Here is a 9,858-nt window from a genome sequence, read left to right as displayed (position 1 = left end):
TTGGAGTTGGTGAGACAGTTGAATTGGGGTAGCGGGAGGTTGGAGTGGTGGAGTGACTGGAACAGCTAGGTGCTGCTGGTACTATTCTGAGCAGGTTGGTTAGCCCTAACAGATAATGACTCCCCCTCGTTCTGGGCAACTTTGCCTACTATAACCCCAGACAGAGCAAATGTCATGTTCCTCTCGACCGACACCTTTCGCCTCAGCGGCCAATAGACACGATAACCCTTGCTTTCAACATCTATACCCACAAAGAGTGCTTCTTCTGCACGCGCCTCAAGCTTCCCATATGCTCCAGGTGCACAAAGACAGGACAACCTGAATTCGCAGGCCTGCGATAAGTCTGGAATGCAGTCATTCACAAGCTCTGAAGGGGGTATGACCTGGGATGGCGCTAGATGGTAAGTGATTTTTCAACCATACTGCATAGTTAATTGCCTCCGCCCACAGAGACTTGGGTAAGTCCCATGCTATCAACATCGCGCGGGCATGCTCAACCAGAGTGCAATTGAGCCTCTCCGCCACTCCATTCTGTTGGGGAGAGTCGTGCATGGTCAGCTCACGAGCTATGCCACGATCCTTGAGGTGTGCATCAAATTCTGCACTCAAGTACTCGCCGCCTCTATCAGACCGAAGTGTCTTGATTCGGCGACCATTGTGCTGCATGGTGAGCTTGGTTTCATACTGATGAAATGCATCTAGGGCTTCGCTCTTCTGCTTCAAGAATATCATGGCCGTCTCCCTCAAGTAGTCATCGGTAGAGCTCATGTAATAGCTTGATCCGGCCAGACTGACCATCTGTGCTGGTCCCCAGAGGTCGCTGTGGATAACTTCACCATAAGTCTCTGCTTGTCTCTTGGATTCCTTTGGAAACAGGCGATACATTGACTTCGCCTTTACACAGGCATCACAGAACTCGTCCTTCGAGGAGGAGTCGAGCTCGAGGCTGTGGACTAGGCCCTTGTCAATGGTGTGCTTTACAGCTGCCTGTGAGATATGGCCAAGGGTCTTGTGCAGGTCGTGGACGGTGAGTTCGACCGTAGCGAGATTAGCATAGTGCTTAGAACGTGCGGCGATGCTGTATAGCCCTTCAACTTGGGGAATAGTGGGTATGACAGTGCAGTCAGGCCCAGGGGACATGATCTTACAGACCTTGTCTTCAAAATGAACGGCGAGACCGCCCGCTGTTATACGACAGGTGGATATTAACATGAAGGCCATCTTGGGCGCGTATAGCACATTACGCAGAGTAACAGATGTTCGGCCTTTTCCATTCGGTAAGTCCAACTGGACGTCACCTTTTCCGATCGCACTAACAGCCGATCCGTCAGCCATATGCACATCTTGAGGCTCTATGGGGACAAAGTTGAGAAACTTCGAACGGTCGGGACAGAAATGGGAGGGGGCGCCTGAGTCTATAATGGTGCCGCGTTGTTCAACCGGTATGTTCATCTGCCCAGCTATACCAGCGAGGTCTGACGTTGCAAAGGCATAGTTCGTTTCGGACTCTGGGGTGGATGCTGCTGCATTCACGCCTTCCTTTGGTGAGCGTGGACCCTTCTTCTGATGCTGATTCGGCCCTTGCCCTTCCTTTCCTCCTCCTGGCCTCCAACAGTCGCTCTTATAGTGGCCCTTCCTATCGCAGTTGAAACAGGTCACGTCAGGGTTGGCTTGGGTCGATCTGCCAGCCTTGCGGCCCTTTCCAGGACCTCCCTTTGCCATCAAAGCTGCGCTGTTGGCCTTCTTTGAACCGCGTTGATCCGTGAGGAGCCTATGCTCATACTCTTCAGATACAATGTTAATGAGTTCAGACGGGCTGAGAGGCGTTTGGGTAACCTTTGCGGCTGCGTTTATGGAGGAAAGTAGGGGTCAATAGGATTCTGGGAGGGATCCTAATAGGATCACGTAGAAGTCTCTGTCTTTGATGGCGGTGCCCATGCCCACCAACGATTCGCGGAGCCGAAGCATCTCACTAAAGTGAGCCTTTACGTCTCTGTTCTCTTCACACCTCGTTTCTTGCAATCGACGACGCAGGTCAATTTGAACGAGTTTGGTTTTACCCTCGTGAATATCACATATTTCTGCCCAGATCTTCGAGGTGTCTTCTAGCTTTTGAACGCGGAGGAGCATGCGATCAGTAATAGTGCTGAATATGTGCTGCTTAACAAGTGAGTCCTTTTGGAAGAACTCATCCATTCTTTTCTCTAACTCCTCGATCTCTGTAGGCGTAGGCGTCGAGCCATCAGGCTTCATAGCGCTCTTCGTCGTCGGGTCGACTTTAAATGGGATCAGTTTTGTCGCTCGACCGTTGGTATAACACATCAAACCTCAAGCACCTATGGATGTCAACATTCTTTCCTTGTAGGTTATCCAATTTGAACCATCTTCGGCTAACTTGGGGACATTGAAGAGGGCAGAGGTGTTACTGGGGAGCGTGGTATCCATGGTCGAGTCAGGGCTCATAACCTGTAGTTATGCGAGCTGAGCGAATGCGAATGGGAGGAGCTGATAAGAATATAATATCTCAGTCTCGAGTAAGGACTCAATGTAAAGTAATGTAGTACCTGATAAGAATATAATCTATGGGTATGTTAGCTCGATTTACATAGACGGGAAAAGTAGGTACTCACATCTCAGTCTCGAGTAAGGACTGAGATGTTCTAACGAAAACTCGTAGGTTTATAGTAAGTAGCTTAACGATAAATAAATATACCGTAGCTTAGGAATAGACAGTTCAATATTAGTATTCTCGGCCGACGTCAAAGCGTTGTGCTTCGCATTCTCGGATTGCGCTCGTACCGTTTCACTTTACTATCTCTTGCTCTTTCGTTCCTGAATCTAACAGATAACTCATTGCATCCTTCATCAGTGAACTGGTCAGTTCTTGCTCTGTAGTTTTGTCACGCTTTGTATACTTTGTCACGTGAGGTTGCTCGGTTTTGTATGAGCCCTACCTAAGTCTACCTTAGCGATTATGTAGATTGCGGTGGTTTTACATGATCATATATTGCTTTATATTCCAATGCGACGAAACGCGAAACTATATATGACAATATCTGCGGCTCACCGGCTCTCTGATGACTCACTTCTGCCGAGCAAGTGTTCATAAGGGATGCTAAATTCTAAAATGTCGTTGTCGCGAGTCTGCGACAAGGTTGAGAACTTCTCCCATGTGAAGGTTTAGCCGAGCGGTGGTGGACAAATTAGGAAAGGTTTAGGGTCCGTGTAGGTTACTTACGAAAGGATGACCGTAAGGTCAAGTGCACAGCGACAACGACTTGAGCATCCCTCATCCCACACTTCTGACAAGCCCGATACCGTAGGCGGACTGAAGTGCGTAAAGCACACCTTATCTTCTACTCGATAGCATCCACTTTCTCATGGAACTCCGAAGGAATATGTATTCGACTGGTCAAGTGATGTCTTGTGCCACCACCGGAAAAGTCAGGGTGTGAACCATGCGTCTCAATGCCTTGGCCGTGGCTCCATACTAGTAGTGATAAACGGTTTGTTCCATCCATGGTAGGAGCCAAAAACTGTGCCAGTCTCCCATAAAGAATGTGTGGCTTACGGTAAACAACTAAGGGAGTGTCGCGCGTTCTTAATACTAAGCTCATTGACATTACATCCTTCAGCGCTTGGAGCATACTTATCTCCGGCGGTTAATCAACAGCCGTCTAAAGTTGGATATATGCTAGCCTCGGATTTAGCTCCTTATCGGTCGGTCACGCATATAATGGAAGTTCGCCGCCGTCAATTTTCTTTGACTTGGAAGGTCCCCCTGCTTCACTTTGCATCATGGTGCACGACATTGACGATTCCGTAGTGCCCGGATCAGTCTACCTCGTCGACGTCCAGGAGAAAACGACGATTGTGCACGCAGGAACAGACAGTGCTATTGTGCTCAGTCCGACGCCTTCGAATGACATCAACGATCCCCTGAATTGGAGTAGAGGTCGAAAGCTTCTGCAGGTCATCTGCGTGATGATATGTGCGTGTCAACGCCTAGCATATGATGTATCGGACTCTTACTCTGTCCACAGACACAAGTACAATCGGTATTGGGACGACTGTTCTGTACTCAATCTTGCAGCCCATCTCTAATGATACGGGGATACCGCTTTCAACGCTAAATGCAGGCACCGGATACAGTGGGCTTATCTCTATGTTTTCTTCTTTTGCTTAGATTTAACGTCGCATTGTTGGCGCGAACAGTGTTTCTTTGTAGGTTGTCATTATTGTTTGTGATGACCAGGTATAGATGACGTCGGAATACTAGTCTTGGGCCGGGGCGCATTGATAAATCAACCGCTTGCTCTTACCTTCGGAAAGCGTGGTATATACCTTATTTCGGTCCTTGGCAATACTGTAAGAGTGACGTCATGTTATCCGAATTGAAGGCTGACTAACATTTGGCAGGCCATGTGTCTATGGACGCCGTACATCAAGACGGAAGGCCAGTGGTATGCAGCGCATTTCCCAGCTAACAGGCCATTCGAGGCTTATCCACCACCAGGATCGCCAGCAAAATTGTGCAAGGTTACCTCTGCACCCCTGTCGAAAGTCTGTGCGAAGTCAGCATTGCAGATATAGTAAGTATACCAAGATACCTGTTCACTCAAATAAGCTGAATTCACCCTGGTAGTTCTTCGCGCATGAGCGTGGAACGTATATTGGAATTTACACGCTCTTTCTCTTTGGGTCAGTCTTGAGTGTATAAATCTTGGCTCGTGTTGACCTTGCGACAGGTCAAACTACTTTGCACCACTCATTGCCGGCGTACGTGTCACATTCCAGATTGACTTCCTCAGTTTCGTCCTAACTTTTGATCAAGTTCATTTATGATGGTCAGGGATGGCATTGGGTAATGTACTGGGCTGCAATCATAAACTTCGGTTCCCTCATAATACTGTTTTTCTTCATGGAAGAGGTGCGTTGTATACCATTGGTACCAATTAGTGCTGATACCCAGGTGTAGACGAACTTCGTGCGCAATACAAGCGAAGCGACAGAAGCTGTAGACTTGAATACCAAAGCAAGTACTGAGAAAGATGACAAGGCCTCAACTACGTCATCCCCTGTCTCTTCTGGGGATTTGACAGGCGTGCCCAAAACATACTTACAACGGCTCCCTCTATTTGGCGGGCGCTATGCATCAAACAAGCTGTTGCTCACGATGACGTACCGCCCTATATTTCTGTTGCGCTTCCCTGTCATTTTCTGGTGAGTCGTCCATTGAAAGTGCGGAGAACGCAAGTTCACTCTTTCAATAGGGCAGGATTTCAATATGGAACATGTCTTGTTTGGTATAACGTCCTAAATGCCACGTGCTCCTTGATCCTCAGTGAACCACCTTACAACTTCAGAGCAAGCTCCGTCGGATTGACATACATTGGACCTTTGATTGGCATGTTTATAGGGTACGGTCGCTCTGGCTTGCCCTCGTACAATCTTTTGATATTGGTGCAGAACATTCTACAGTGGGTGGGTGGGTGATCGGTTTGCTGTGAAATATGCTCGTCGGACGCGTGGTATCCGAGAACCAGAGCATCGCCTTTGGCTCATGGTTGTCTCACTTCTTTTGTGTCCAGCGTCTCTAATCCTCTGGGGAGTTGGTGCGTCCAAGGGCATCAGCTGGGTTGGCCTCGTCTTCGGCATGGGCATTATTTCTTGCTCGACTGGCATTGGCTCTGCACTCTCTATAGGCTACGCCCTGGATTCATACAAAGATTTGAGTGGGGAGGTGATGATGGCTGTGATCCTCGTTCGCGTAAGTACCGCCAACTCGTAACATTGTTGTACCCGTTCTGAATGCAGGATTTTTCGATCGTAGAACACACTTTCATTTGCTATTGTAAGTCGAGATATTAACTTCACCTTACCATATTGACGCATGCTCTTGTAGGGATATGGGATCACCCCTTGGCTCCACATGGGCTACCAGAACACATTCATATCTGCAGCCTTCGTCGGGCTTGCCGTTACAATGACTTTCCTCATTGTTATCAAGTGGGGAAAGAGTTGGCGAATAGCGAGTCGCAAAAGATATTGGGGATACGTTGCTGATGGTACCCTTGGGCATTAGTCACGTTGGCGAGTTGATCCTTGACATGTCTAACCATGTCCTTGTCATATTGCGCAGAACATCGAGCAAGTCGCAAAAAGTTTCTATCGGAAGGTAAAGACACCTCTGGTGGACGATGTGGCATGTCGAGTTATTGCTTTTTTGTGAAAGTCAAGCATCGTTTGAGCTGTCGCAGACGAAACAAATTCGAATCTTCATGGATATACGCTGAGAGCTGAATCATCCGCTTCATTTTCAAAGGCATCGCAATGTTCCACACACGAATATTCCAGGTGGGTGGTACCAACAAGTCGTCATCCCTAGTATGTGTTGCTTATCGCGCGTTGATCCCGCGGTCGCCCGCGTGATTGATATCGCCCTCGACATTAAGACGTGCCTGACATCAACGCTGGCTGTCACATAGGTCCTCACATTGCCTTTAATTGGTTTGGACATCGCACTGCCCCCGATGCGCCGACGTGTCTGGAACAGCGTCGCTACTAATGCATGTCTCTGGTAAATGCTAATGGATAACCACCGACGCGCTTTTGTCGTCATCTCGCAAGGAGAAAACCCGATATAGTTATGTCTCATTGGCATTTCAAAAATCGACGAGCGTCCCAAGTAAGTAGAGGCTGCTGCATACCAGGAGATCCTTCAAAGCAGAAGTTGTATCCCATCATACTTTGGACTCACGCTCTTCGCCCCCATCCTGGTGGGACGCATGATCATCCACTACATCGTTCCTGCCCCTCACCCGTTTCGTGCCGAGTACCCCACCCACGTCCGCGGGCCCTATTTTTCCCTAATGCCTATTGTTAAAGACGTACAGGTCCCAAGTTGCGCATCACTTACCTACCGCACCTCAATCTGAAACAGATTAATGTCGACACAAGCAACCTATCCTTCGAAAGACATGGGCGTAAATAAAGGAGATGGCTGGGACAATATGGATTCATGGTCTAAATACATATGATTCAGGGCACAGCGTATCGGATTATGGGGCTCTACCACATGAATGTAGCGCTACTGTGGAGTGCAGTTGTTATGAGTGAATTTCTACAATCGAGGCTAATTTGTCCACATCGCCAATTTTTTCGTCAGATTTCGTGCTATGTTGTACAAGATCAGGGTTTTCTGGTTGGGATTTGTGGTTCGTACTGCGGTCGTAAAAGATTGATATCGAAATGAATTGAAGAGCCACGATTCCAAGGAGGAACCAACATGTGGCCGCTCGTCCTGTGTATTCTTGCGAACCCCCATGGGCAGCCTCCACAGATGACTCTATCGAGCTGCTAGCAGCGAGGCCAATTGCGGATCCAAATTGAAGTGCACCGTTAAATATGGCGCCAACTGTGCCAGCCATGGATGAAGGCGCAGCTTGGAAAATAGCAATGCTGCGAAGCAATCAAACCGTGGTCAGAAAACCATGGATATTTGGAACTTACTTCGCAAGTGAATACGTGAGCAACATTCCTGAAGTTCCTAGAGAAAAAGCTGGGAACACATACGGCCAATAATTCTCTGGCTTCCCCCCACCGAGCGCCAGCAATACGGTAGCGATCATGCACAGTGACAGACCGACGAGAATGATCCACTTCGGACTGAAGATACGAGAAAGTGATCCGGTGAAAAAACTCAAAGCCAAGCCCACGATACCCATTGGCAACCTAGCGAGCAAAAATATTTTAATGCTTAGCGGCATGGAGTGATCGTGAAGTCCTTACATGTGTACGGCAGTCGATATTACCGACCAGTGAAACACATTTTGCCACATGGTGCTAAACATCGTCATCATCGTGTTCCACCAGAAGAATGGCAAGAGTGCAACTGCGAACAGAACGGAGAAGTTAGTGTAAAACCACGTCCGGGGTGGACTGGTACAAAATCAGTCGATGATGTGTGCGCGATAATTCCCGATAAATACATTGCAGCTTTTTCCACAGGCAAGAGGGTTTCCCAATAGAAAAAGCTAACCACCATTAAAGTTGATACGATCAAGAGGACCAACACCATTGGGGATTTCCAACCATCAGTTGAACCGGATGTCACAGCGAACATGAATAAAATGAAGGCAACTATAGGGCTCGTGAGCGATGCAAAAAGGAGTGAGCTGAAATATTCATACCCGTTAGAATACATACGCCGACTAAATCAAGATTTTTCCATTTCGCCCCTTCAGGCTCGGGAGTGTCTGCAGTCTCTCCAATTTGTGACGGTATGATGAAAACACAAACCAGAGCCAGCGGACAAGCCACGACGGCTACAAACAAGAACACCCAATGATAAGACGCCCACTGGACAAACATTGCACCGATCACGAGGCCGCCGACTATGCAAAGGAACCATGAAGCTCGCTATGCATAACCAGATGTGCGGGGTGCTCACTGTTAGCGATCGCACCAGAGCATCCAAAGAACCCTATTGCCCGAGCTTGTTCGAGCGGATCGGGAAATACCTTGACGAGGAGTGCAAGGGCAGAGGGGACCGTCATTGAAGAAGCTGATCTTCGTCAGCCAGAACAAACACACCGGCGAATGTTGGGCGAATACTCACCTATTCCAGTGAACGCCCTGACGGTGATTAACGGAATTTTGGTATCAATAAATCCGGCACACAGTGAGAGGATACCGAGGCTGAACACTCCTCCGACGAAGGCAATTTCTATTAACCTGTCAACACACCGCCTAACATGGACAGCACAAGCACTGACTTGGATTGTATACATCGCTGATACGGCCACTCTAAACAATGCGTTGAAGTGCAGGTCAGAATAACGGGATGAGCACGCACGATAAGCAGGAATGATGAAAAAGTCAACTGGGATGCACTAAAGATCCAAGTAGATTGAGTTTCAGTCATGCCCATGGAAATATCGAGTACAGGGATCGCAGAAAAAAGAGCTGCAAAATTGAAGGAATCTAAGGACTGGGCGAGACATAACATAGCAAGCAAAACAAGCTTGCGGGTGAGAGAAAGTCTTTTGTGAACTAGCACATCGACCACACGCGGAAGTGGCGGCATTGTGATGAAAGCTGCAGACAAAGTCAGGTAGTTTAGGAACACTAGCTGGCGAATTCGGGGTGGTTGAAAACATTCCTCAGTCTAATTTAAAGTATGAATCAGGTCAGCATTATGAGGGATCTTCATGACTAACTTGAACCAGATACCACCGATTCTCGGCGTCGAGGTCCTGATCACAGATAAGACCTAGATATGACTCATCTCCAAATCAAATTATGGTGTCGTAAGCGTCACTCTGTGTGAGGGTCGCTCGATAACCCTGCTAGTGGAACCTGGAAACGAAGGTTAGCCGCAGTTCGTTCAATGGACAAATGAAGGAATGACAGAATCCAATGAAACACAACTCGAAGCCACGCCTTCACAGATTGCTCATAAGAAACAACCCTCAAGTTACCTCGGAACAGCGGGAATTCTAAAGGTCACAATGAGACACTGATGTGACGCATGCATAATGAACATCGCCTCGCTTACATAAACTAAGTCCACGTAGTATGTGAACTTGTACCGGGTCCTAGGAGGTTAATTGAAAATGGCACAGAGACAATCGTGTCAGTCGTAGCACCGAAGAAGATGAAAATCACTGACGCAGATCTTTGAAGCACGAATATTTCAGTGGGCCAAGGTAAGTCTCTTTTTATGACCACAACGTACTACTTACCATGATATTGATAGAAGGCTTGAGTCGGATTAAAATCGCGACAGTGACGTCACACGTGCGTGCTTTGCGCCAGCAGGTGAAAGTACGCATCCTCGCACCTCAACTTTAGTTC

General features: G+C 48.0%; 2 protein-coding genes across 2 annotated transcripts; one reads left to right on the top strand and one right to left on the bottom strand.

The window, feature by feature from the left end:
• Window positions 1-3,798: 3,798 nt before the first annotated feature.
• Window positions 3,799-6,560, top strand: EDB91DRAFT_1265845 (major facilitator superfamily domain-containing protein; the record flags this gene model as incomplete). The annotated part of the gene is made up of 14 exons (XM_041324498.1): window positions 3,799-3,991; window positions 4,044-4,151; window positions 4,216-4,224; window positions 4,280-4,368; window positions 4,420-4,463; window positions 4,517-4,592; window positions 4,646-4,701; window positions 4,749-4,779; window positions 4,835-4,930; window positions 4,979-5,223; window positions 5,274-5,420; window positions 5,470-5,770; window positions 5,834-5,854; window positions 5,906-6,560. 14 exons carry the CDS (start codon window positions 3,799-3,801, stop codon window positions 6,083-6,085), a joined length of 1,596 nt encoding a protein of 531 aa, XP_041170920.1. The 3' UTR covers window positions 6,086-6,560.
• Window positions 6,561-7,109: 549 nt separating this feature from the next.
• On the bottom strand, window positions 7,110-9,088 carry EDB91DRAFT_1062189 (major facilitator superfamily-domain-containing protein; the record flags this gene model as incomplete). The annotated part of the gene is made up of 9 exons (XM_041314511.1): window positions 7,110-7,461; window positions 7,513-7,734; window positions 7,792-7,941; window positions 7,992-8,142; window positions 8,193-8,396; window positions 8,453-8,566; window positions 8,621-8,728; window positions 8,778-8,808; window positions 8,858-9,088. 9 exons carry the CDS (start codon window positions 9,086-9,088, stop codon window positions 7,110-7,112), a joined length of 1,563 nt encoding a protein of 520 aa, XP_041170919.1.
• Between the last annotated feature and the right edge of the window lie 770 nt (window positions 9,089-9,858).

This window comes from Suillus paluster (assembly GCF_016628075.1).
Source record: "Suillus paluster strain FC165 chromosome Unknown EDB91scaffold_116, whole genome shotgun sequence".
NCBI lineage: Eukaryota > Fungi > Basidiomycota > Agaricomycetes > Boletales > Suillaceae > Suillus > Suillus paluster.
This window is presented reverse-complemented; position numbering and strand designations above follow the sequence as displayed.